The sequence below is a fragment of the Carettochelys insculpta genome, chromosome 5 (genome assembly GCF_033958435.1).
Source record: "Carettochelys insculpta isolate YL-2023 chromosome 5, ASM3395843v1, whole genome shotgun sequence".
NCBI lineage: Eukaryota > Metazoa > Chordata > Testudines > Carettochelyidae > Carettochelys > Carettochelys insculpta.
Genome location: NC_134141.1, coordinates 92,287,665 through 92,315,607, shown reverse-complemented (window position 1 = coordinate 92,315,607; position 27,943 = coordinate 92,287,665). Strand labels below are relative to the sequence as shown.

Sequence of the window (27,943 nt, the reverse complement as noted above, 5' to 3'; positions counted from 1 at the left end):
CTCACATGTACGGCAGAATGCAGTAACCTTGTGCTCTTTGCTGCTGAAATACTTGTAGCTTCAAGACTCACTTACAAAACACACACTGAACACATGCACAGTGGCATTTCTTTCTTTCTTCATCCTTTATTTAAAACAGATAAAGTGAAATCTTTCCGGGCAGCTCTACAAGAGGAGGAACAGGCCAGTAAACAGATTAATCCGAAGAGACCACGTGCCCTTTGAAATGGGCCTCTGCTGCTAATGGAATCCCCCTTACTGCTGTAACAGTTATGAGACGGTGGCTGTAAGAACTCAACTACTTGAAAGCCTAAAAACTTTTGAAGTATCTGTGGAAATGTCCAGCTTCTTCTGCACCTGAATGACATTTTCAGTTTTGTGTGAACACTTCAGTGATGTTTCCAAAATCTAAACCAGACAGCACAGCACAACCAGGCAAGGTTCAGAGCTGTGAAGCACTTTGTTTAAAACGTTTCCTTTATTCAAATTGTGAATTTTATGTTTTGGAAATCTTTGCCATTTTTTAAATGACGTATAACTGTGGACTTAAATTTCACTATTTCCTTTTAACTATGTTCAGTTCTGTTACAAAGTCCAGCTGTGCAGTTTTAAATTGTTTGTGTGCATGCACACCTCATCAGTGATTTGTACATAACTTCTCTTTCGAGACAGCTGTGCTCACCTCTTCCCATTCTGTGCCTTGATTAAGGCTACTTGACCCTAAATGTCTCCGAAGCACAGCCTTAATAAATGACATTCCTTATTTGTCAATGTAAATTACTTTTATTGTGTGTACATTTTAATGTGTGTGGACTTTTTTTTTTGGTGACTAGTTCATTTGAGGATATACCATATCATTGAATAGGAACTAAGAGCTGTAAGAGTGGCCAAACAGCTGGACATTCCATCCTCCTTGTAGAAATCTGGAATCATGATTTATTTGAATATCCTAAAGAATGGTTATATAATGCTAACATTTTCTTTGTAAAGAACAACCATATAAATTAGTTGATGTATAATAAAAGGTAACATTTAAAGTATGGAGGAGTGTCATATGTTAGAATAATAAAGATATACAGTATGTGTGTAAGTGTGATAAATGCTGTCAAGAAAAAAGGTGCAATCTGACCTATATGGATGGCTAGGACAATAAAAGTTCAGCGATCCAGTGACTAGCAAACAAATTCTTCATACTATTAAAAAAACTGGCTTCTGATGCATGATGACGTACATGTGCATTAACTGTAGTTTGCAGATAGTCTGTATGGAGTAGTACTGTTGCTTTAAAGAAGGTACCTACTGCAAAATTTTCCCTTTGTACAGTGCCAGCAGCTGAAAAGTGGGGTGAACCTGTATCATTTGGGATTTGCACAATAGGCTGCACAAACTCTACGTAATGCTATACAAATTCTAGAAGTACCTGAAGTCTCTCAAACAGCAGCATACATATCCAGTACTTTTTTGGTGGTGGCACGTGTTATTTTTGCAAGTCACTGTCCAAAAGAAAAAAAAGCTATCCTTATGTAAAACTTTGTCAGACGATTGTAGCTTTCTGAGCTCTCCTTGTTTCCAGAACAGATTGCAGAAGTTAATATCAGATCCTAGGAATAGCTTTAAATTCCATTTTTGGAATGGAAGCCCATTTAGGCTGGGACTGAAAGGAGGGCAATGAAAAGAGAGCTAAATGAGTCAGATCCTCAGCACTTGATGTATGTAACTCCCAGAGGAAGGCTATGGGAAACCCATGTTGCATCATGGTAAAATAACTTCTCTGTAAACATGAAAGCTGAAACAGCAATGTAGATTTTACAGAATGTGTTTAATAAATTAAACAATGAAACAAATTAAACATGAGAATTTACTTCTATGACATGCCATTTCCTTTGGGGAGGGATTTACTTTGTGATCACCTATCAAAATTAAGATTTTTTTTTTTAAAATCCTCTACAAGGCAGCTGGTGCTAGAATGAGGTTTTACTGTAATAATGCAGATCTGTACAGAAGGCTGTGTTTTACTGAATTCAGTCCTTAAACCCCTATTCTCACCTCCATCTAAGAATGCAATTCATCAAAAATTGAGGCACTTTTCATTAAGTAAAACTATCAAGTGTTCACAGTAACTGACAACACAGGTTAAAAATTTGCTGCCCTTAAGTTTTTAATTTTAAATTAAAATTATTAAATCTCACTTTTCCTTGAGGTTCAAATGATCTCATGCACAGGATTTATACAGAAAAAAAATTATGTGGGTGTCATTTCTTTAGCAAGTCACAACCTTTTTCTTGTGACATGTAAAGTGCTTCATGATCTACTCAAAAGTGCAACTTAAATATGATTGATTATGGATTATTGCATCACTCTGCAAATTAATAGTGGTAGGTGCCATCCATCTAGTTAGAAGTTTCATGAAACTGAGCAATTAGTTTGAATATGAATTTGCTCTATTTTAGAGGAAGATAATGCCTGCTCCCATACATGCCCATCTTTTAAAATCTTTGCAAAATTAGTTATACTTCCATCACAGACTAGTTCTTGTCTGATATTTGCTTCACAAGACAAAAGAAATAATGCAGTTTAATGATGGAAAGGGAAGACAAATATAATCACTTATGTACTTCTACTTTAAAAGAAAACAACAGCTTAGGAACATTCTATTAAGAGGCAGCTAGTGATGTTTATGTGGTAACACTTTTGAAAAGGCAGTGAGTTCTTGCCTTATTGGATGTTACAGTAGGAAATCAGAACCATTGCTGATGTGAGGTTTTGTAAGATTAGGGTACCATACCAGTTAAGGCTGGTTATTCTCTAACTTCCTCCTGTGCAAACTAAGAGTCTAAATTCTGCTGAAGTGTGTGTGATGAAACTGCTTTTTTCCCCCCAACTCTGCTCAATGGGAACAGTATTGCTGCTCCAGTGCGGATAGATCTGTCAAGCTAGATTCGCCTAGACTGCTTCTGAAGGGAGTTTTTTTTCCACCCTGGGAGAAAAGGACAGCTGCACTAGCCTAAGGTGAATAAAGGCTCTCTTGCCCAGAGCAATGCTTGCACACAGAATCTTATGACAGTGACGTGCTTCTTCCTTGTACTGGGCTTATAGATCAGTGTTTCTTAAACTGTTCTGTGGACAATTTGCAGGTGTGCTACAAGTGTCTGAAACTTTTCTGCCATTATACACTGATGGTATATATTTGTTGTTAAAACCAGATACAAGGTTATTTTCATTACTATGATACCTGATTAAAGTACTTCATTTTGGTTTTGCTGCATTATGTGCCTTTTTTTCAGACGATTCAAATTTTCATAGGTATTACATGGTTTCAAAGTTTAAGAAACACTGTTCCAGGCCTAAAGAGAGCCAGTTCTTGCATTTACAGACTATGCACTTAAGGCCATCAACCAACTCCTCATGATCTGGGAGAAAGGACTGTTAATAGAATCAGTGTTCTGAGGTTGATCAAACTTTACCTACTACTTCCCTAGGCATAGGCAGTTGCACAAGAGTATTTACTATCTGTTACTTAATTCTAAGATCCTATACCACTTGACCTATAATTCCAACTCTGAGCAAAGGTTCAACTGTAGAATTAGAAAACATGTCCAACTCCAATACGAAAAGGTAGTAAAATACTTTGCAGAATATTTTATGAACTAGCAGGTGTACCCAGCTTTGTCTGGGTCCTTGATGGAAGTTTTTTTTCCCCCCTGTTCCTGGTCCCACCATGCCACCAGTTTACAAACAGTTCTGCAGTAGCCTAACAGAGCTGCTTCATTCTGAATATTGTACTGGCAGAATAAGGTTCAAAGTTTAGGGACAGAGGGTTTAATCTGTGACTTTAGGAGTAATTTCATATCATGAAGTACCTGCAAAAGATAGTGGGGGGGAGAAGGAGAGAGAGGCACAGCTCTAGTTTTGACAGTTACAATTTTGAAATGCAACAAACGTTACAGCCAATGTCTTCAAACAAGCACTTCCGAGGAGTCATTCAAAAGTCTCTCTCTCTCTCTCTCTCTCACACACACACACACACACACACACGAGAGAGAGAGGTTGCTGGTGATTGCTCTCAACACGAATTGTTCCTCTGGCAAATACTTATGTCCACATCAAACTTCAGTTCTGTTCAGCCACTCATGAAAAATGGATGCCTTCTGAATTGAAGCCATGCAGCACTCTGAAAAATTAAGTCAGTTTCCATGAATTTGTACTTCACACAGTAACACTTCAAAAACTACCAGCGTGAAGAGAGATAGGAAGAGAGAAGTCTTATTCTTGCTTTCTGTTCTGGGCACTACAGGAAGCTGCTGCTAACAGGCTTGTGGTAAAGACTAGCAGTAAGCACTCACAAGTCTGGAAGATGTAATTCTCTTGCAGCCTGGTCTACCACTCAGTTTAACCTGTACTATCCACAGAACAACATTTGATGTAGATAGTCACAAGAGCAAGTCATGGTAAACCACTTTAGGAATGAAATTGTGCTCAGTTATAGCAGACATGCTCATTTTGGGTATAGCTCCTCTCCACCTGAGTCAAGAGAACATTAGCTGGCCCTATTTCCTATAACAGTATCGAAAGGAAATTGAGCACTTCTTGTCCTTCAGGGTTCCGCGCCATTTCTTTAACATACTATTCACTCTTACATAATGCATCTAAAATATTCTGAAGCCAAACAGGGAGATTGAATTAGGCCATAGAAATCTTACGACAGACAGCAAGAAAACATACTGTCATTAAATATAACAGCTGCAGTTTCAAAAATCTGTAGGATGCCTACAGGTCTTAAAGAAATTCAAAGGGCAGTTAAAAGGATAGGTAGTCAAGACTTCAGACAAGGTGAAAATTAAAGGCAACATCCTACTCTTATAACACAACTTAAGAAATGAGACATAGTACTACAGAATGCTGTAAATAACAATTTATATAATCTTTCTTTACTAAGGGATCAGGCTCTTCATCTATGGTGATAAATTACTTCTCCTAGCCTTAAAGTAATCCAATGGTCGAGTTCTTTTTCAACAGAAATTTGATTTAAAATGTGTGTTGCTTTCTTGCCTTCAGCCTGTTCCTGATGGTATCATTTGTAGTAAAAACGAGTTTAAGGATACATATAAATAATGCCTCCCTCAAAAAAAACCCACCACACACACCAAGTTTACCAGGCTGGAAGATTGGAACAGTCTCCTACAACATATGAGCCCATAGTTTTCACATATTTATGTCTGACCATACTAAGTTTTCCTTGTATTTACAGTAACATACATCACTGGATTTGTAACATCAATAAATGAACATATAAAAGTGGGGGATGCTGTGGATACCATTACACCCTGCCTCATCCAACCCAATGCAAATCTGTCAGCTTTCTGATATTGGAGATGTGCCTGCATTTTTTTAATAGAGCACAGGAAGTGTCTGAAGTACAAAGGGAATTCACAGACAATGAGTTTACCTAATAAAGTCATCTATATCCATTGACCGAGCCCGTTTTTCAGAGAAACCAGTATTTTCCAGAACCATCTGTATTTTCTCTGCCATCTTGAAGTTGTCTGGTATTTCCTGTCAATGTAAGTTTCAACACTCAAGTTATTTCCTCAACATTAAATGATTTTTAAAAGCTTGTTCATTTCACAGGTCTTCAGGAAGCCAACCCCCATGCCCAGCCTTTGCTATACATGAGGGTGACTGACCACTTCAGATGAAAAACACTTAAAAAAAAATAGGTTCAGGCTTCAAAACGGAAGTACCAATTGAAGCAGCCCCTACCCCACTTGATGGGCTGGATGAGGTTCTCTGTTGCAGGCACTGTGAGCTGTCGCCTGCTGCTCAGTTTTGCAACACTACTCAGGTTGGGCCTGACCCTTGACAGGTGAGTGACAAAGCTGAGCCAGTGGCATTGCAACCTGGTGTGCAGGGTTGCAGCACCTCTCTCTCAGATTCAGCTCAACTGGGTGAAACCCGAGCAGTGTTGCAACCTGTGTGCTAGGGGCATAGTGTCCAGAGCAGGAACCTAAGCAGCCCAGCCAACCCTGCAGAGCAATGTGGTTTGTACTTACCCTGCAATTCCCCTCCCCTCCACGTAAGGGACAGGACCAGCCTTATCCCCCCAACCTGTCCTTCCAGTCCCTGGAGGCAGGGCCCAACCCACTTTAGCTATTTTGGTTGGAGCTAAGTATACACCTGAGAAAGAAGGTGGCACCATACTGATAGCTATATTCATTCAGCACCTGGGTTAGAGGTTCTGTGCCACAAGTCTATGAAAACTATATCCCCTGGTTTGCTTGCATCTTTGACTATGGCTACACTTCAGTGTGCAGAGTACAAATGTTACCTATGCAGCTCCAGGCTGCATCCACATTTGTTAGTGCAGAATGCAGCTACATAGAGCAGACAAAACTCCACCAGTGGAGGGGCAGCAGCGAGCTCCTGGGGCTTTTTCTTGCAGTCTGCACTCACTGAAGCCTTTCACTGTGGTAGGAAAAGATGCTAGCAGTGGGATAACACTAAAAATAACAGAAGTAGGAGGCACTGCTTTGACTTGTGGAGAGCCCATGTAAGGTATATATTATTATGGAGGTTCAGGTATGTAGGGCACTCCAATCACCAAAGCCATGCCACACCAACTACTCTCTTTACACCAGTACTAGCCACTCATGCACTGTCTGTACTTTATGTACTACTTTAACTGAAAAAAATCTACCTTTTCTGTGCATGGAGGTAGGAATTAGATAGCCTGGACCTTACCTCCCCTGCAAGCGAATGCTAGGCTGGTTCTAGTTTTATTACTTAATCCTATTGAAAACTCATCTCTACCCATTTTAAAGTTGAGCATAAATTTAGCAAAAGATACTGGCTCCTGTATAAAAACAAAAAAGCAGTCCAGTAGCACTTTAAAGACTAACAGAATAATTTATTTGGTGATGAGCTTTCATGGGACAGACCCACTTCTTCAGATCATAGCCATACCAGAACAGACTCAATATTTAAGGCACAGAGAACCAAAAATAGTAGTCAAGGTTGACAAATCAGAAAATTATCAAGGTGAGCAAATGAGAGAGTAGAGAAGAGTGTGTGTGTGTGAGAGAAGAATTAGATTAAGCCAAATATGCAAGAGAGTCCCTATAATAATGACCTAAAAAATTCCCATTCCTGTCCAAACCCTTTGTTAATGTGTAAAATTTGAACATAAGAGAGAGTTCAGCAGCCTCTCTTTCCACAGTAGTGTGAAAATTCCTCTTCAGTAAGATGCAAACCTTCAGGTCATTAACAGAATGGCCCACTCCATTAAAATGCTGGCTGACTGGTTTGTGGATCAGGAGTGTTTTTATGTCTGTTTTGTGCCCATTAATTCTTTGGCTCCTGTATGTTTGTCTATAATAGTTTAAATTCACAAAAGCATAATAGCCTTTGGGATTCAGGTAACAATATAGAATATTAGACACCACTGACACTAAAACCTGGAAATTCAGCTTGATTTACCCGCAGTTGTACAAAAACAGTACTATTAGCTTGAAAACAAGGAAATTATCCCTCTGAACAACTGAGGTCCACTGTAATTTTAAATGAACACCGTATTTGTCTGCTTTTTGATACACAGAATCTTGCACTGTTTGAGCAATGCACCAACTAAAGACAGAGCACACAAAGTGAAGAGGTTCAAGTACAAAAGAATGAATTTAAATGTTGGCAGAATTCAAAGTGTACAAAAAAGTGTGACCCAAGTTTAAGTTCATATCCTCCCCCAACTCAAGACAATATTATTCTGCTCAATTACTTTGCAATTATATTAAATGCATGTAAAATTACGGAGATTAAACTTGTGCTCATACAGCCATCTCATACTGTAAACTTGTGCTCATACAGACAAACATTCAACCCTAAGTTAGGTCAATTCATCACTCTCAGACGCCCCCAGAAATTACACTTCTTGGCCTCAGGAAGAAAAAAATATGGATAAGGAACAACCAGGTAATAAATATTTCAGAAAATGTAGCTATTTTTCTAGACTACTTAGGTTCTACACCTAATTGAAAAGCTGTTTTATATCAGTGGTAGGCTGCATATGCAGAAACAGATGATCATGAAGACTCAGGCAATGTACTTTTGAATAATGTGTGTCCTCCACAGCAAATTGGAAGTTTTAGTACAGCACCATTCAAGTTAGCAAATAAAGAACTGGACAGCCTAGTGAATGACATATTTGCCAGTATTAAAAGGCAACACTAGTGCAGCATTTTGAAAATAAAGCCCTTTTAGATGTTAAGTATACATTTTTTTACATAAGAAATTGCTGTGGCTGAAATTTGCTACTCTCTTCACACTAAATCATTCTCTTCCAAGGATCAGGGACAGGTACTATTAAAAGAACTAAACAAAATATTTTCAAGTGGATAAGTGTATGCCTGGTATCTGGATTTTTGTGGACAAACTTGAACTCACGGCAGCTGAGTTACTGGAAATAGTTTTGAATAGATACAGTGTCAATGATTTTAATATTATGCCATGCTCAGAGCAACTCTCAAATGGGAAATGGAAGAGTAAATTACACTGCTTGAGACATCAAAATGTTTGTCCTGATAGGTTTTAACTACTGGATGCAAGTTTTTGGTACCATCTTGAACTTCACCTCTCATACATAGCTCACAGTATGTACTACATTTCACACAAAAAAGGAAAAATATTCTACTTACAATGTTATGTATAGAACAGTGAATTCGGTAATTCTGCTCCAGCAGCTGCTGTACTGCACTTGATCTGAAAATAAGTTGATATAATAAGTCTAACTAAAAAAAAACCAAACAAAATGCCCCCTACCCTGCCCAAGTTCTATGACTTGAAAGGCTGCTCAGAGCTTTTTATAATGAAGATGAAACAGGTGTACTGAACCTATTGGGTGATGTCTTAAGGGAGCTGCCTAGTTGGCACGTAACAGTTTCACTGTAAGAGTTACATGAGCACAGCATAAACTGTACAACCCTGCTCTATGGGGAAGCCTCAGTGGTCTGATTAATATGGCAGCTGAGCAAGGCTTGTGACAGATCTATACTGGATGACTGATAGGCATCTGTGTAGCAATTAGATAAACTCAAACTTTGAAAAAAATCCCTCTAATAGAAATAACTTACTTAAATGCTGCAGAGAGTGTCTTGTTTTTCCTGACAAAGGCTATCCTTACTAGACCATCCCATTCCTGAAACATAAAATGCACTACATTTGCCTGAAGCAGTACACAGCCACGCAGTAACCATGACAGACTATTCACTATTAATTTCACAACAGCACAGTGACAAAAAGGTAAAAAATCTTAGTAATAGTACAACAGAGATCAGACCCATACAATACCCTACAAACTGACAAGCTAAATGCTACACTGGCAGAGGTAGGTAGACATTACCAAACTGCAAAATGGACAATCACCGGATATCTAGATAGGTAAGAAGCCATATATGGTAGAACATCATCTGACTGAACCTTGGCAAGGCTGGGGTGAGTATATTTAAAAAAAGGAAAAGTAATTAAATAACTGGCTACAATAATGCTGCCCCAGAGAGTCTTATCTTCAATAAAATTACATAGTCTGTGAGTCCTAAAAGGACTCTTCTATGCTCTTGATAACTAAATACTGCCAGCAACCATAAATGTCTTGTAATCACTTTGAGGATTATAGGTGAAAAGTGCTATGAAAAAGTTAATAATTACCACAGTCTCTTGCTAGCTAGGAGATTTTTACCTTTCCATCCAAAACAAACATAACTGCAGTGATCCTGGTCTGTGTCACTTCCACAGAAGAGACAGATTTTGAGGAAAGTTGTGTATGACTTGCTAGTGGGGCATGCAGATAATGTTGGCAAGATACTCAGATAGGAATCAGATCAAGAAGCGGGGAGAGGTACAATGGAGATGTAATGAATGGCAGTCCAGGAGTTTTCAATCCATGGTCTGAAAACCCCAAGGGTATGCAGACTATATCTAAGATTTCCATAGGGGCGCACACCACAGTTTGCCACTTTTTTAGGCATCCATGAATGAAAAAAAGGTTGAAAACAACTGGTCTAATCTATTGATGTAAGTTTAGTCCAGTTAAACTATTTGTTAAAACAAACAAAAAATACCCTTAACTCTGCTTATGTGTTCATGAGTCATATGGTGTTGCTTTTATACCATTTGACAGAGCTTACAAAATGAAGCAAACCACTAGTATTTAGTTATTTCATTGGCTATGATGTGAAGTATTTGAATCTCACCTGAAAATTAATAGGTGGTGGAGGGTTCTTTGGTTCTATTCTGACAACGCTGGATTCAACTTTGGGTGGAGGTCTGAAGTTATTCCTTCCAACCTGTTAACCATTAAAAATTAGCGAACACTCCTAAACAGCACAAAACAAATATAAACAATTTTGAGAAAGCCTCCTATCTCTGACATTCATTTCTAGATTACAGATTAGTTTCACTTACTTTCATTAGATGATCCACACGAGCTAATAACTGAGTGTTAATTGAGAGCCTGCAGTATAGTTTAGTCCCTGGTTTTGCAACCAAACGAAGAGCAAATTCTCTCTGAAACATAAGTATTGCACACCTGAGAATTAAAGAAATGAAATCATGGGTAATATATTGCAAATAATTGATTCCTTGGAGCTGTATTATTTGTAGATTATTGGTTTTTATTTTAAAGGCAGACATCGAGATATACTACATACTCAAATAACCTTAGCCTTGATGTAAGTCAGGCACAGCTATAGGAAAACAACTATAACATTGGGTTACGGTTGGCTTGAACTTGGCCATTTGTACCTAGTGATTAAAAGGAAATTAAGATAATTTAGGCTCAGTTTTACATGGTAAATAATTCCAGCTGCTTGCATGTCTCTTTCTCAACCTACAAAAGCCTCTGAATGGCATCAACAATAACAGTACTCCAGCTCATGGTATCACTGCTAGCTGCCAACAAGTTAAAACAATGGTGGGGAATCTGCAGCCCCAGGGCTGAAGCAGTCCCCCTGCCTCATTTATTAAGAGCCTGTGGCAAGTCTCCATGCTGCAGGCCAGATGCTCCGAGCCACGGTGCTCCTCTGCAGGGCTGAAGTTGCGAGTGCTGGCTAGTCCCTATGGCTTGTAGGTGAAATGGGGATTCAGGAAGCTCTCTGTGCTGACCTCGTCCCCAGTGCAAACTCCACAGCCTTCACTGGCCAGAAACTGCAGCCACTGGGAGCTGCAAAGGTGCATGGTGCATCTGTCTAGTGGCTGTAAATGATAGCTGCTTTCAGGAGCAGTTTGGAGCTACATTGGGCAGGCAGGGAGATTGCCTTGCCCATTCTATGCTGCCAACTGGGAACTGTACAAAGTAAGAGCTGCCTGGCAAGAAGCCGCACTCCAAATCCTCTCTCACATCCCAGTCACATTTCATAGCTGGCCCCATCCCGCACCTCCCTGACTCCCTAACCCTTTGCCCCGAGTCTCCTCCTGCACTTCAAACCCTTCATCCCCACCTCAGGTCCCACAACCCCAGCCAGAGTGTTCACCAGCTCCCACACCTCCATCTCCTGCCCCAGGCCAGAGCCCCCTCCCACACTCTGAACACCTCATTACTAATCTCGGCCCCAAGCCTGGGGGAACCCCTGAGCTTTGCCCCCCATAAAGTGAGGCTGTGTGTGGCCCCCACCTCTTTTTTTCTGAGAGTCCATGGCCCCGGATAGAAAAAAAGTTCCTCACCCTGAAAATGATCAGCAAGAGCATCTAAGCAAGCCTTGCAGCAATGTATTATAGGGTTGCTTTCATTTCTTTGGAGACACTCCATCAACCTCCAGTCCACATCTGCTCTACCTCCCCATAACTCTTAAGCCTCCCTCCTTAGGCCTCGATTCATTCTGTCCAGAGTCAGAGGGAGCAAATATCTGTTTAATTCCAGTGGGAGCTACACTTGGTTATGCCAAGTCTCAAATTCTTCATAGGTTTCTCATACTTTGGCCATGACCATTGGGAATACTATGCTTAGGAGAGTTCTTGGCTAGTGGGTTAAAGGGCTGATGTTTTTAACCATCAATCATCACAAAACCAGAGATTTTTTTTTTTTTTTTTTTTTAAAAAAAGCCTTTGTTTTGCATTAGGCAACCCTGAGAGTCTCATCTACATACCTGAAAAAAGGTCTATGCAGCAACAGCTTGAAGACGAAAGGTGAAGAAATCTAGGAAAGGAGTAATGCTGTTAGTATATCCTCTCTGAGCAAGTACCATAGGAAGTTAAACTGTTATACCAATGCAATTGCTTTGTCCCTACCTGATAAGGCAAGTTAGCTACACACGCATCAAAGAATGGTAAGTCAGTTTTCAACACATCTCCAACCTTTACCTCTAGTTTGTTCGCTAGGCATCTAGGAGTAGAAAAATAACAACACCACTCTTATTACCTTCACAATACACATTTCTAGAGAGGTCAAGCCCCTAAAATCCAATGGAGCTCTTTCCAGCGTTAGTACTCACGTGCCCTGGACTCTCTTCTGAAGTTCACCAACAAGTCGCACGTCAAGTTCACAAGCAACTACCTGAAAAGAAAGAGATACGTTTGCAACTTTAACCAATTCAGAACTATGAACAGACTTCTGGTTATTCTACAAGTAAGAATAGCTTTTGTTATGTTTCTTAATATGCTGCAAGTTTAAAAAACACACACAAAGAAGTATTTTTTCAAACAAACAATGCACCGTCAACCTGTGCAACTCATTGCCAGAGAATGTTCTGAAGGCCAAAACTATAACAGGGTTCAAAAAGATTTAGACAAAGCCATAGATGGATAAGTCCATCCATGGTTATTACCCAGGATGGTAAGGGAAGGTGTCCCTAGTCTCAGTTTTCCAGAAGCTGGGAATGGACAACAGGAGATGGTTACCTATTCTATTTGGTCCCTATGGCAGTAGTATTCAATCGGTGTGCCACGACACAGTGGTGTGCTGTGAGAACTGTCCAAGTGTGACAAAATTTTCATGGCAATTTCCCCTCACAGCTGCACCCCACAGGGATAAATTGATGACCCAGCTCCAGCTGGGGCTCAAGCAGCAAGCAGAGTACTGCCTGAGTCCTGTCTGACACAGGTTTTGTCAATTTTTCCTCTCAGCTGATCTGCAAAGTGCCAACGGGGGAGGGTAGGAAAGGAAGGAAGAGAGGAGGGAAACTGATGACCCCGTACCAGTTGGGGCTCAAGCAGGAAGGCTGGTCAAGTCCCAGCTGCAGCGGGATTAGTCAATTTCCTCCCATGATGACTCTTTCCAGAGCCACTATGAGGGACAATGTTTACCCTGAAGGAGTCCATTTGCACTGGGAGCCAGCTGAAATGCTGCTTCCTGGCCAGAACAGACTGTCAGGGAGCCTGTCCTCCCTCCCCTGCTGTGGCCAAAGGTGGGACAAGGAGTCTGCTGGTGCTGGGATGCAGTTTAAATGCTGCACCCCAGCTCCAATGGGATGGTGGAGAGGGGAGCATGTTCTCAGGAGCCATCTCCCCTCTCTCCCCCTCCCCCTGCAAGTAATGGATTAATCCACTGAAATTTTCAGAGGTTACTTGATTACTCAACATCCCTAGCATGGCATTAAGCATATTTTGAAATGTCTGCGCTCACTGTCGAAAACGGTGTTTTCTGTGGGAGATTTGACACATTAATGCATTTGATCTTTGGTTAGCTTGTTGCATTCACTATCATACGTTGCAAACCTCTCTAGTGAGACCATTACCACAGTAAATGTAAGTAAACAAGATGTTTATGGACAATCGATTCTGCTGAGAAAATTGGGTGTGCCGTGGAATTGTCTGTCTCATTGAAGCATGCCATGTTATTGAAAAGGTTAGGAACCACTGCCTTTTGGGGCTCCTGGCATTGGCCAACTGTCCAAAGGCAGGATACTGAGCTAGATGGACCACAGGTCTGGCCTGGTATGGCTGTTCTTATGTTCAATCACGAAAATATTATACTGTATTAAAATTCCAGAAGGATAACAAGACAAGACATCTGAAAACACCATCCATATATAACACAGCTCTTTACTTGATAAAGAAGCAACACAAATGTTAACTTGGTAGATAGAATTACAATGGTGTTTTTCAAGTGACATTAAGAATATTTAACAATTAGACACTCAATGTCATTTTAATTGCTCTAGCAATAGAGTTGTACCAGGAGAAGGATAAGGACACTCAGCAAGGAAGAGACGGAGTGTCTCCCCCACATTTGATTAGATCAGTTGGACACATTTTCATTTCTTCATCTATTAAGTAGCAGTTTGTTCAGTGAAAAATCAAAATAAATTTTCCCCAACTCACTCTCACCTTTTTTACTTTCTCTAGCATTTTTACGGTCATGTTGCCAGTTCCAGGTCCGACTTCCAAGACAACATCAGTGGGCCGTAAGGCAGCCTAATAACAAATGAAATTGTCAGAATTCAACAAAAAGTCTCCACCAATACCGCAGAGTAATTTGAACTGTAAGGAATTCTATGCACAGACATTAATGGAGCTGACCCTGTATGTGATTAATAGATTTGGAGAACCTGTTCTCAAAGAAAAAACCAAATTGCCCAACCATATCACCCTTAATTGTATGCAGCTTTTGAAAAATGTAGCCATATTACATAATCACCTCTGTGTGTGCATACACAACCTTGCACATAACCGTGGCTTCACTTAAGACAACGAGAGCTTTGCCACTGACTTCAATGGGGCCAGAATTTTATTCATGTCCATTTTGAAGGAAAAGGGAAAGCATTTGGAAAAATCTTTCCCCGGATGCATGTCTTGAATTAACATTCCTGTATCTTTCAAAAGACCAGGGAGGAATTAAGCACCTTAGACAGTATACAGCTTCAAATAGTGCTGTTAATTACTTAAAAGCATTTGCCTTAAAAGATTTTATGAGACAGAACTTCTGAATGCCAACTTTTATGACCATTATTTGAAGTAGTTATGTCCCGTTATTACTAACCTTCTCTATAATGTTGTTAACAATGAGGGGATTTTTCAAGATGTGCTGGCCAACTCCAGTATTGAACAGGATACCTAAAAGAAAGTAGTACCAAACCAGTTATGTCAATATAATTAAAAATAGCTGTTATTTTAGCACAGCAAACTAAATTTTATACTTCCAAAGCAGCAAGTCACACATTCTTTTTGTGTAATAGACCACTTTACCAGGCTAACACCCAGTCTTCACCTAAAACTCAAGTCCACCTATCTTCATAGCTCAGGGCTCAGATATACCTCAAGCCCTGTGAGACTGAATTAGGTTGATCTAACCCACACTGTAGACACAGATATGATGACAGAAAGTTGCTAGCTCACAAGGAGGTGGATTGCCCACACTGACAGACAAACCCCTTCCTCCCATCTTGCAGGACACATCTACACGATAGCGCTATAATTGTGCCATCATAACAGTGTAAAGCACAGCCATACTGCATCAAGCCAATGTCTCATTAAGACCAGTATTTTGTTTCCCCACAGTGGCCAAATCCAAGTATCATACTCTAAGGCATGAAGTATAACAACCACTGGCTCACTCATTCCATTCATCTGTGTATAGTACACTGTATAGCATACAATGGCCTTGCGACTAAAGGCTGGCACTTGGAATAGTGACATAGAAGAAGCAGGGGAGCTCACATTACCCAATACAGTAACTAAAAATACCATTATTAGCTATTGTGGGAACACAAGTGTAAAACAACAAGGACGTTACTGGTGGCACTGTTTACAGGTTAAAGCAATGCATTACACGCGCACACACACGCACGCTACTACTAGGGTCCACCACAATTCCTCTCTCACTCCTGCATTTTGATGGAGATCTTTCAGGATGGGAACCTTGTCTTTTCAAGCAGCCGCATATCAGGCATGACAGCTGAATGACAACTGATTGCCAACGTACCAGCGCTAGCCAAGAACAGTCAGGAAGTAGGACATGTACCGAACCTCGGGCCTGGGGGCGCAGGTTTGCAAAAGCAGCAGCTTCTGAGGCACTTTAAAGGGAGCAGCGCCCACAGCGCCCTCACTTCGCACTCGGGACGCCGGGGTCCGTGCGGAGACCCACCGCCAGATCACCGGCGGCTCCGGCCGGGCTCCCGTCGCCGCCCCGCCCACTCGCAGCACGGGCGGTCTTCACCCCTTCCCCAGACTACCGCGCCCGCTGCCGCTGCCAGACCGCGGAACAGCGGCGCACACCAGCACCCCCTCCCACAGCGCCCCGTGGCGGAACCCGACCTCTCCCCAACTCACCCGCGCACTCACCTGAGCCCTGACCCTCCCGGCGCTGCTGCCGGCCCCGCTTCTCCACCTTAACTTTCGGCATGGCGACCCGGACACGCGCACCCGCACCCGCACGAGGTAACCGGTAGTGTCGCGTTCGGGTGACGTCAGTAACACGCGCCGGCGAGAGAGGTGGGGAGGCGCGTGTCTGCTCTAGCTGGAGCCGAATGGTCTCGGCCGGCTAGTGGCGCGAGCTTCGGAACAGGCAGGGGTCGCGTCGCGTCGCGTCACGTCACGTGCAGCGGCTCCGACTCAACGGTGGGCCCAGGGCGTTGTGGGGAGGCCGGTCGGGCCGCGAGGGCTGGCAGAGCCCAGGGAGGGCCACGGCATGGGCGGGCTGGGGGTAGTGCGGGGCTGGGGGTGGCGGGACTCACCTGTGCCGGTGTCCACATCGCCGGACCTGCCCACAGTGTGAGTGAGCGCCCCCGCCTGCGCCGTCCGGGCAGCCCGAGTGCAGGGCGGTCGGACCCGCAGAGCCCCAGCTCCGCGCCGTGCTGCAGAGGAGGCCTCTGGTCATAGGGACCCTCCCGACAGATCGCTGAGCCGGTTGGTTAGCTCGCCCTCCTGCCCAGCAACCACCTGATCGGGGCTCCACTTATCTCTCTGGGTGCAAGTATGTAGGGTAGAGGATCACACCTTTGCTGAGGGGTTATAGGCCCAACAGAGAGGGGAGAGGATGTTAGGGGAGGTGAGGTCCAAGGCTTGGATATGGTAATCGCGGAGCCTTGAAAGGAGCACACCATCTTTTTAATTGACGTGATTAGTGGGGAGCCAGGACAAGGATTTCAAGGGCATGTCTGTCCTGGTCATGTCAGACAAGGAATGTGCTGTCAGTTGCTGTGTTTCATGTGAGCAGGAGAAGTGAGGTCTGCTTAGAGCAGAGAAAATGTTGTAGGAATCAGTAGGGGGGCTAATTAGGGCATTGAGGAGGGTTTAAAGGTCTTAGAACAGAGAGGATCAGATTTGCTCTACATATTGTGGATGGAAAAATAAGATTTTCATTAAACATTTAAAGTTTTATGGGGAGATTCAAGGAAAAGAGTAAAAGAAACTTCCCTTTTGTGCAGGTCCTTCTGTAGTTCTCCATTGCAGGGTTTCTTGTATTTTCTTCTGAAGTATCTGGTTCTGTTTAGGGTCTAAGACAGGACACATTGAATGACAACATGTCTGTCAAACAATTGTGGTTAATTTCTTCCAGCAGGTCAAGGTACTTTCGATCAATTCCAGTTTCATTTCGTGCATTGATTATAGTAGTATTAATCTTTACCAGATCAAATGTTTTTTTGTAGTTGACAAATGCAAGTCACAGTAGTACTTTGTATTTCTTGGATTTTTTGATGAGCTGCCAAACTGAATTGATGTGATCAGTTGTTTTATGCCCTAAGCGGAAACCAGTTTGCTTTCTACTTTCATGCATTTTCATGATTTCCTTAATCCGTATGAGCATGATGCAGGTGAAGACCTCTTCCCTCCACCCCTCCACTCTCTGATTTGCTCACCTTGATTATCTTTTTCTGATTTGTCCTCCTTGCTTACTGTTTTTGGTTCTCTGTGTCTTAAATATCAAGTCTGTTCTGGTCTGGCTATGGTCTGAAAAAGTGGGTCTGTCCCACGAAAGCTCACCTAATAAACTATTTTGCTAGTCTTTAAAGTGCTACTTGACTGCTTTTTGTTTTGTTAGTGAGAGGAGTGTGATCAGATGTTACTTGTTCAGTTTTTCTAGATTACCTTTCTACATCAATAATATTTTAAATTTCTTCCTTCCCTCTGGAACATGCTTGCTATTGACATAGCTGTTGCCTCTCCACTTTGAAGATAGTATCTTCCTCTCCTTTGAAGTATTCAACCATTTATAATCTCCTTCCAGGATCTACCTACTTTTTAGGTTACAAATTTCATATTCAGTTTCTTCCCACATAACATCAGGGACTTCTGTAACCTGCTGCCTTGACAGCGTACGCTGGACATTGGCATGTGAGGTGTTGAAATTATTGTCGAGTTTTGTACATATTTTGTCCATCTTGTTCCTTTTTGATCGCCTTCCACAGTTCTTATCTTTCAGTGCTGCTGGGATAGTCTCTTTCAGCCTGACATCTCTTTATACCTTTTTCGGACTCATTCTTTTTGGATGCCTCTCTGTTTTTTCTTTCTGAAGTCTTCAAAAACTTCTCTGATTTTCATGCAAAAATCTCTGTCTGGTTTTCAGCATTCTGTACTCACTTTCCCTTCCAATTTCATGCACGCTCTTCTTGCCATCAGATTCACAGATGTCTTGTTTATCCTATACTTCTATTGTTTTTAGTGTATTTGCATTTTTAACTGCTGAGATTATCTACAAAATAATCTCTTTACAATATTCATCTATGTCTTTGTAATTAGCCAAGTAATTAAGGAAAATATGTATAGTATTGGACCCTGGACAGATTCCTCTGGTACTCTACTAGATCTTCATTTTTTGACAGGATTTTAAACTACTATTTTACTAGTATTTTTAGCCAGGTATGTACCCACTTCATGGTAGTTGGGACTATACCAAATTTCTGTAATTTGATTATAAAAATGTCATTTGAGATTGCAAAAAACCTTCTTATAATCGAGACATATCATGTGTATTGCTTTTTTCCTATTCAGTAACCAGGCCAAAGAAGCAAACTAGGTTGGATTAGCATGATTTGTTCTTGACAAATCTATGTTGTCTATTCCATAATACTACATTATCATCTAAGTGCTTACAAATTGACTGTTTAATAATTTGTTTCAGTACCTTTTCTGTTTGTGGAATCATGTCTTACTGCTTCATTTATTGCTTTGCATTGTGTACAATAAATAACACTGCAAATCCTAGGATGAAGAAAAAGGGAGGGAATGAAATCTACGTATTAATTTTGGAAGGAGGTGAAGAAGTCGGAGGGTTAAGTTTGGTTATATAGCATAGCCAGCCCTGCAATTTGAAAATATACCTAGACCGTTCCTGTCAAGTTGGTCTATCAGTTCTGTAAACCTCAAACAACAGGGCTTCCATAACCTGTTTTGGTAAGCCATTCCAGAGCATAAATATCCTTGTAGTTAGAATTTTTTCCCCTTAATATCAAACCTGAATCTATCTTGATTGAAATGAAGCAGATGACATCTTGTCCTCTCCTTAGTGGTTAGGGAGAATGATTAAGCACTGTCCTTTTTATCACAACCTTCCATGTATTTGAAGACTGTTATGACCCCCTATGAGCATTCTTTTTTTAGATTCAACGTTTTCAGTAATTTGCCTCATTTGCTACCTTGTAACAATTTGGCAAGGACCATTGATAGGCATTCTTTCAGTTGTCTTTCAACCAGTTGTACATCTAATTTGTAGCAATGTCACAAACTACATTTTCCAAGTCCTATGTCATGTGGGACTGTGTAACAAGAAAGTGGTAACAGTAAGGGGACACTGCCCAAGGGAAGACACTCAAGGGAGGCAGGAGGCAATGCTTGGAGTCATCAGTTGAGGGGAAACATGAGAATTCCCTTCTAACTACGCTAGATGGTAGAGTGCCCAAAGTGGTGGCTTAGGTAACAAAATAGAACTTCTCTCCATTTAGCCGGGCCGTGCTCTCTACCTGTTGTAAAATGTGAAGCTACTTACAATATTGCGCTGAGCCTGTTGCACTTCTCAGAAAGCTAACTAATAAAAAATACCTCTAAGAAACCCTGACCTTTTGCAAGGCTCTGGGTGTGGAAAAAACTTGCAACTGTAGATTGTGAGCTGCTCCTCCTTCCAAAACTTACAAAGCCTACCTTCACTCAGAAGTGAGGACAAGTGAGGACACTGGAAGGCCTTTGGATAACTTTATGTCTAAAGTTCTATTCTCTGTGCTACTAGACTAATGCTGTTTGTTATCTTACTTGTACAGTTCCAGGGAAAGGAATAAGTTAAGAATATAGTTTATCACACAAAATGTTTATATCTATATTGTTACAAGGCTTTATATTCACCAGTGAAAATTAAAAGCTGCTGAACTAATATTCTTTCTGGTGTTTTAAGAATTGCTAATATCCAGTTTTCTCTTTCCATTTTAGGAAAGGGTGGGCTGCATGTTATTAATGTGAAAAATTGGTATTAGAGACAGGGAAAAGAGTTCTGTTGGTAAAGCATGAAATTGTGGCTTAAAAAATTTCAGCTCTGTCATAGTGCCCCAGATTTCCTTGAGCAAGTCACTTAATTGCCCTGTGATTTGGCTTCCTGTCTGTAAAATGGGGTGGGGATGGGTGGGAATACTCTGCCTTGCATAGGTGGCTTGAGGATCAATTCATTTATGTTCCAGGTGCTTAAATACTATTGTGTTGAGTGCCATAGAAAAGTACATACATTTTTTTAAAGGGCTCAATCCTCTGAGGTGGTTAAAACCAAACATGTGCTTAGGTGCTATGTTGGATTGGTAATGCAATACTCAGAAACTTTTTTTTAATCTGTATGCTGTTTTTCATTATCAGATTTTCATGGATCTCAATAGTGCCAGCACTATTGTTCTGCAGGTCTTGACCCAAGCCACCAGTCAAGATACTGCTTTGCTGAAACCAGCTGAGGAACAATTGAAGCAGTGGGAGACACAACCGGGCTTTTATTCAGTCTTGTTGGTAAGCTGGAGTGAAAACTGCTATTTGCTATATGTTCCCGTATCTGTATCTCTGTTTTTTTCCTCCTGTTCAGTCTGTTGTCCTGCACATCTCTTCAAAACTTAGCCATGTGACAGGTACACCTACTTGCTCACTTGCACTTATTTGTCCTGGAGGAAACGATTCTCAGTGTTACTTCTGTAATAGTTTTGAGAATGTTTTACTCCTATCACTGGTGGTGAATAAATCATTTTCAGCACTGGTTCAGGAGGCATTGTTAGTAACATGTAATCTGTGACAAGTCTATTTTTTAAATGTAGTTAGGTCTTCAGTGTCTGGGTACTTGTTTTTTGTTTGAGTTATTTAGAGCTTAATCACAAAGCGAGGGGAAAGTAATATGCTATATTTACACATTTATTTTAGAAGAGTTGCCATAGCAAGACTAAATTAAATGTCTGCATACAAATAGTTCTGTTCAAAACAAGAAGCAAATTTATTGCTCTGTGTCAGGCTGCTGAAGTAAAATATGAATGTGGGACATAACTTGTATATGGAAAGGAGAAGAATGGGGAAAGTAAATTTCATCTGTCAATTTCCATGTAATTAACTGGGGCGGGGGGGAGAGAGAAAGAAAAGTGTGTGTGTGTGGTTTGCCTCTTGCAGAGTGCTAGGTGAGCATGACCCTTCAAATCAGTTGTTGTCATGATGTCTGTAGGGCTTTCCCACAGATTTGGGGGCTACTAGTGAGGAAGGACATGTGACCTTCCCCCCCACATGACGACTCCTTGCACCAATCATAGCCTGGGGGATGGCCAGGACAAGACCTTTCTGCTGCACTCTGCCTGCCTAACTCTCACCCCAAGTCCACCCCCCAAGTAATGGAGCTGGGGGACTGGCACTGGCAACAATAGTTGAACACCCCCTGCCCGCAGTCATTGGCAGCAGGAGGGGAAGTGGAACAAGGCAGCCCTACCTTGCTGTGCTCCCCCAGATGCATTGTTTCACTTCCCACTGGTGAGTACAGGGATGGTCCTCCCCTCTTCCCTGAGCAGCATGCCAGGAGCCAGGGGAGAAGAGCAAGTGAGGGCCCTGTCACTGTGCTAATTGTCTGAATGAACTTTTAGATTGTACTGACTTTACTAGTGTATTTTTATGTAGCCTGTTGTAAAACCAGGCAAATATCTAGATGAGTTGATGTACCCCTGGAAGACCTCGGTGTACCCCCAAGGATACATGTATCCCTGAGCGAGAAACACTGTTCTAGCTCTTCCTCTCTTGTTGGGCCACACTTGCTGAAACTGCAGAGCCCTATGTTGTGGAAATCTGATTGGGATTGATGGTGGGGAAGGTGATACTTACACTCAACAACTACCCATGCCACACACACTTGGGACAGAGATTGGTCCATTTCTGCAGTTTTTCATCCCATATAAGTAAAAACGTAAGTTGAGCAATCCCTGTTTTATCCTCTCAGACTAAAGAATATTTAATTAAAATGCTTTAATAATATTCATTTTAAATTGTGATCTTTTTTTCAATTTTCTTTTCATTGAGGGCTTGTCTACACTACCACATTCCTTTGAAGGAAGGATGGTAATTAGGGTGTTGGGAGTTTACTAATGAAGTGCTGCCGTGCACAGGCAGCACTTCATTGATCAAATTCCTCCCCCGCGGCAACTTCGAAGATTTCAACTTCAAAGTACCGGCACGCGTCCAGCCGTGGCTCACCCGTTGGTACTTCGAAGTGCTGGGGCTACTTTGAAGTCCCTTGAGGAGTAAAGGGAGTTCGAAGTAGCCCCGGCACTTCGAAGTACCGGCGGGTGAGACACGGCTGGACGCGTGCCGGTACTTTGAAGTTTAAAACTTCGAAGTTGCTGCAGGGAAGGAATTTGATCAATGAAGTGCTGCCTATGCACAGCAGCACTTCATTAGTAAACTCCCAACACCCTAATTACCATCCTTCCTTCAAAGGAAGGTGGTAGTGTAGACAAACCCTGAATATTTTCCACCATAAACCTTCTTCAGTTAACATACATTTTGGGATGTTTGTGTTTAAATCTAAAGACAGACTTACTTCAGTAGTGGAGGTATGGGTTTCTGCTACTTTATTAACCTTATTTAGATTACAAAACACAATATTAAATTAATTTTAATGTTATATCCCTTAAGTATAGGGTGTCCAAATAGGATAAATTATCCTGGATGCTGCATAGCTCAGTTTCCCCTTTGCTATATCCCTTTGTCATAATCACATAGAGATAATGTCATTATTTTATTGTATCGGAGAATTGGTTTGAAAACAGCAAGATGCAATTCAGTAAAGGCGAAGTGGCAGTTACTCCATTTAGGTAGGAAGAATCATTTGTACAGCTACAAAATTGGAAATAACTTGTCAGTTGGAAGTGCAGTATTGCTGAAAAGGATCTGGGGGTTATAGTAGATCGCAAACTGAACACGAATCGATGTGATGCAGTTCTGAAAAATGCTAATATTTGAGAAGGTACTAAAAGAGGTGTTTTATGTATATGACACGGGAGGTGATTATTTTGCTGTGTTTATCATTGCTGAGGCCTCAGCTGCATTACTCTGTCTAATTCTGGGTGTCACAACTTTAGGAAAGACGTGAAGAAATAGGAGAGAGTCCGAAGGAAAGTAACATAGAATTAGAAAATGTTTAGAAAACCTGGCCTGTTTGAAACATTTAAAAAAATGAACAGGCTTAATCTTGAAGGATGGGGTAAGAGAGGGATGGAACCTCAGTGGGGACCTGATAAGTCTTCAAATATGTGAAGGACTTTTACAAAGAGGGTGGTGATCAGTTGTTCTCCGCCTAAGTATGACAAGAAATAATAGGCTTAATCTACAGCAAGAGATATTTAGGTTAGATATCAGAAAAAGTGTAGTTAAGCTCTAGAACATACTTCCAAAGGCAGTTGTGGAATCCCCAGTGTTGGAGATTTTTAAGGACAGGCTGGGCAAACACAGGTCAGGGATGGTCTAGGAAGGTTTATGTGATCCTGCCTCAGCAACTGGGGACTGACATTAATGACTTTTTGGTGTTTCTTTCATTCTCCTGTCCTTTTGTCTTGATGATGCATGTTTGAGGTGCACTGACTCTGATCTGACTGCTTCCTGTGATTTCTTTTTGACTTCTAGGACCATTGCCTTTGATCCCATTCAGATTATTCTTGAGTTGATTCACCTGTTCTGATACGGGTTTGTTTTCTTTGGATCTGAGACAGACATATATCTGTAATTCCATCTAAATAACTGTCTGGGAACACCATTTGTATTTTATATACTTCTAAGATTTGTGATCACCTGGTCACTCTTAACTTTTTAAGTTGTCTGGGAAAATTTATCATCAGCTGATTTAATAATCACCAGTGATTTAGATCACTCCCTCATTGCCTTTGAGTATTTTATGCATGTCTTTGTAGTAGTGTAGACACAATTACCTCTCTGTCTGAAACCTGCTTGGGGCCTGAGGACAAGTGATTCTTGAACCCAGCAGGGACAAGATCTTTATTGCCCTCTTTTCATACATCATTGAAAATGTCTTCTAGTGTTTCCAGCAGATTTCAACCTGCATCTCCTCTGGAATATGTGTAATCTTTGTGTTCAGTTTTCTATGTCCTCCAGCTATCATTCTGATTTTTTTTAATTATTTGCATTCTTTCACTTATATTCATGATGCTCTTAAGTTGTTTGTTTAATCCTGTTTCCAAATCTCTCATTTTCCCATTGCTCTAATTAATTTAATTTTTATATAATTAATATAAGCTTGGAACTCCTTACTCATCATCTTATTTATCTTTTTTGATTTCTGATTGCAGGTTCTTCAGGTTTGCCATAATTGACTGGTGTGTCTCCAGTCAGTCCATAGTTTGTTTGCTGGAGGGAGTAAATCTTCTTCCCTGTTTTTGTCTGACTTTTTCAAAGTTGTCTTTACCACATTCTCTATCCCAAACCACATAATCAAATTTTAATATTATGTTTTAAAAAGCATGTTGCATTCACCCACTGTTTCTTCACGGGATAATGAAGATTCGTTGCAGCATCTCCAAGCTTGCAAAATGATGTTCTTCAATCTGATAGCATTGGATTCTGCTGTTGGATTTTCTCAGCCAGAGGCTGCTCACTTGGGCTGGGAGGTACCAGCTCTCTTCAATTTAATTTTTTCTTTTAAAACTACCTGCATTTGTGGTTGTTCATGTTTGGGGCACCGATCTGTGGATTCAGGTTGGCTTGATTCTTTTTATCTTAAATTGTTTTAACTGATTACACCTTTATTGCAGAGTGCTGGGTTAAGCCACTTCTTGCTTGCTGTTTTAGCCATGCCTCTGGTCTAATACCTTTATGAATCTTGCTAAGATTTTGGCCTCAATGGTTTTCAGTGGCAGAGAGCTCTATGGTGTAATCTTACATTGTGTGACAAAGTATTTTCTTCATTAACTTACATTTCACATATCTGTTATCACTGGCACTTAGACAGGTCAGGTTTTGCCACGTCACAAGCGGGTCTTTGAGTGCAGTGAAATGCTTCACTTGCTGTTTTTTGTATGTTTTTTTTGTTTTTTGTGTTTGTTTGTTTTTTTCCAAATGAGCCTCCCAGTGGCTCTGCCAAATCTCCCTGTATCAGCGCCTTTATCAGGGAAATTCCAATGTCTTATTTCAGATTTCTGACTAACAGCTTGGCTCCTCGTGTTTGTCGGCTTCTCAGCAGTGTTGCAGGGCTTCCTTTTTGGGGAGCTTGTCCCCTCAGCTCTGCTTCCTCTTCTGAGGCAGTGCTTGCTGGTTTTTCAGGTTTCAGGAAGATAATCTGAGAAAATAAGACAAATGCAAAGGTGCACATCTCTTACTTCTCCCTCTTATTTAGTATCTCATTGTGGAGCTTCGCTGGCTTTGTGGATAGATGCAGTTTCCCATTCATAGTTTAATTTGGATGGGTCATCTTTGCTGCCCTCTTCTGGGTAGGAAAGAAGCCAGTCACACTGGATTAGCCTACTTCTGGAGTAAGGAGACCATTTCCTCACCCTAAACTTCATGAGGTGAGTGATACCAGAAGGATGGTGCACCGAGTGGAAGACTGTGCCTACAGCCATCCCAGCAGCTGTGGTTCTAACTGAGGTCTTCCTTCTCCTCTCCCTCTGGTTCACCTCAGGCCATGGGTGGTGTGGTCTGAACTAGGGATGTTATAGGTTAACCTCATACATTTAGGTTGAGGCTTACTGGTTCTGGTTAACTGGTAGTGACTGGAGCAACCCCCTGCCTGGCACAGGGCTGCTGCATGTGGGGGGCACTCCAATGCAGCCAGAACAGTCTCTGTCTGTGGCTGCTGGGAAGGGTGGGAGGGGGCTGCTGGGGAAGTTGCTGTGGGCAGGGAAGCTCCAGCTGGGTTAGAGCAGCCTTAGTCCTTGGAATGCTGTGGCCATCCCGCCATCAGGAATATCTAGGTGGGTAATGCAGTGCATCTTGTTGTGTTACCAACTGGCTTCACCAGAGTTTAAGCAACATGCTCTGCTTGCTTCAAAAATGTGTCTGTTTTTGAAGTGTTCAGGAGGGCAATGTGGAGTAACTGCTTCCTTTTGTCCAGTATTAAGCATTGGATTTAGCTGCCAGAGCAGATGCCAGATTCAGAAAAGCAATGCTACCATTCCTGTTAGAGTGATGCAGCTGATATTCCTCATTCCTGTTTATCACTTATTTAAGTGGTATCTGTACTAACATACTTGAAGAAAGAGTGGTTACTTCTTTCTAAAGAACACGTGGTTCTTCAAGATGTGTAGATAGTATGGATCCCACAGCCTACCCTCTGTCTTACTTTCAGAGTCTTGGCTACCATAGACCTTGAATTGTGGGAGAACTGAGGCATGGTCACAGACATGTTGTCCTTTATTTCCTCACAGGGAGTATGAGGAGGCATAGTGCATATATGCAGCCTTAGTGGATGCTTAAAAGAATCCATTCTCTCATGCATGAGGCTCGTATACTCCTAGAGTGGAAATCCACACTCATATCTTAAAGAACCACTCTTACGGGAGGCTTGGCAATGGTTCTTTCTGCCTTATTATGGGAGGAAGTCCATCTTCTCCTAATCAAAGTTAAAGTTTCCAGTTATGCACAGATTAAAAATATAAGGAATATGTATTGTATGTGGGGTTGGTATCACTTGTTAAGGTTGACTGACACTTTCTATTATGATTCTCTTTTCATTTGATTATAACTTTGCCAGACTTCTCCATTTGGGTTGAAATTTTCCATGCTGGGTATCTGTTTTTGGATGAATTTTCCTGGAAAACATTGCAGCCATAAAGTTGCAGCCATTTCCAAGAATGAGGATAAGAAAAACATACATTTTTCTGTTCATAATGGAGATCACCAGAACTTACTTTGAGAAGCTCTAGTGCCTCCATGCTTTGGAGTAGGGTTTTGAAATTTAGTAAGGGAAATGGGCATTTGTCAGAGATATGGCTTTTGATGTGTCTTTAAAAATCTGCTCGGATTTGTTCATTTTTTAAATATCACATGAGAGCCTTTCTAGATTTTAACTGCTAAATTCCCCAAGATTCTGCCCAGGTTGGGCATGCTCCAGGCTAAACTGAACTTTTCTGGCAGTTGCAGTTCAGGTCTGTTGAAGTCTTCTGTGTTGTCATTGACCAACTGCTTGCTTGGCTCAGGCAGCATATGTGGGAGGAAGCTGCTTGATTTTCAGAGAGGAAACAAGAGCTGGACTTGCAGAAAAGTGGATGTAGGGGAATCGTATGAAAGGAGGAGTCTGGCAGGGAGATGGGGACTGTAGACTGACTGGGGGGCAGTAATGAGGGGACCTTGGTGTGTAAGCTGAGGAAGGAAAGTGGGATGCGCAGACTGGGAACCAGAGAGTGGTGTCAGGGAGAGACTGAGATCAGATGAGGCCTTTTGGGGAGCAAGGGCTTGGAATCATTGGACAAAGAGACTGTGTTGTGTAAGTGCTACATTTCTGCTGCTTTGTTTTGAACAGAAGGCTGTTGAATTCTGTCTGCAAATATGGTTTTGTGCTTCTGCAGGAGAGTTATATAGATGCTTT

At 41.5% G+C, this 27,943-nt stretch overlaps 3 protein-coding genes across 9 annotated transcripts in view; 2 read left to right on the top strand and 1 right to left on the bottom strand.

Annotated features, from left to right (window-relative positions):
• KIF2A (kinesin family member 2A) overlaps positions 1-1,647 on the top strand; it is a 90,210-nt gene extending 88,563 nt beyond the window's left edge. For all 4 annotated transcript variants that reach the window (XM_074995533.1, XM_074995531.1, XM_074995535.1 and 1 more), the window contains one exon: positions 140-1,647. In XM_074995533.1, the coding sequence (XP_074851634.1) occupies positions 140-225 (86 nt within the window). In that variant the 3' untranslated portion in view covers positions 226-1,647. The remainder of the gene's footprint in view (positions 1-139) is intronic.
• Positions 1,648-1,800: 153 nt separating this feature from the next.
• DIMT1 (DIM1 rRNA methyltransferase and ribosome maturation factor) lies at positions 1,801-16,366 on the bottom strand. The gene is made up of 12 exons (XM_074995536.1): positions 16,261-16,366; positions 14,960-15,033; positions 14,308-14,394; positions 12,474-12,535; positions 12,271-12,364; positions 12,129-12,178; positions 10,450-10,573; positions 10,239-10,331; positions 9,120-9,184; positions 8,685-8,748; positions 5,447-5,553; positions 1,801-4,171 (listed from the first exon to the last, which is right to left on the bottom strand). Exons 1-12 carry the CDS (start codon positions 16,319-16,321, stop codon positions 4,129-4,131), a joined length of 924 nt encoding a protein of 307 aa, XP_074851637.1. The 5' UTR covers positions 16,322-16,366; the 3' UTR covers positions 1,801-4,128.
• Positions 16,367-16,417: 51 nt separating this feature from the next.
• IPO11 (importin 11) overlaps positions 16,418-27,943 on the top strand; it is a 220,166-nt gene continuing 208,640 nt past the window's right edge. Inside the window, exons 1-2 of one of the 4 annotated variants that reach the window (XM_074995524.1) lie at positions 16,418-16,536; positions 20,752-20,895. In XM_074995524.1, the coding sequence (XP_074851625.1) occupies positions 20,758-20,895 (138 nt within the window). In that variant the 5' untranslated portion in view covers positions 16,418-16,536; positions 20,752-20,757. Of the gene's footprint in view, positions 16,537-16,653; positions 16,892-19,183; positions 19,312-20,751; positions 20,896-27,943 lie in introns of those variants that run through there. The other 3 variants (XM_074995526.1, XM_074995525.1, XM_074995527.1) reach the window with 3 other exon arrangements.

Excerpts from the sequence above, each read along its gene's own strand:
- DIMT1 (XM_074995536.1), bottom strand. The coding sequence starts at position 16,321 with ATGCCGAAAGTTAAGGTGGAGAAGCGGGGCCGGCAGCAGCGCCGGGAG. Across the intron at positions 15,034-16,260 it reads CCGGGAGGGTCAGGGCTCAG|GTATCCTGTTCAATACTGGA; the intron begins GTGAGTGCGCGG and ends ACTTTCTTTTAG. Across the intron at positions 9,185-10,238 it reads CACCACCTATTAATTTTCAG|GAATGGGATGGTCTAGTAAG; the intron begins GTGAGATTCAAA and ends TTTATGTTTCAG.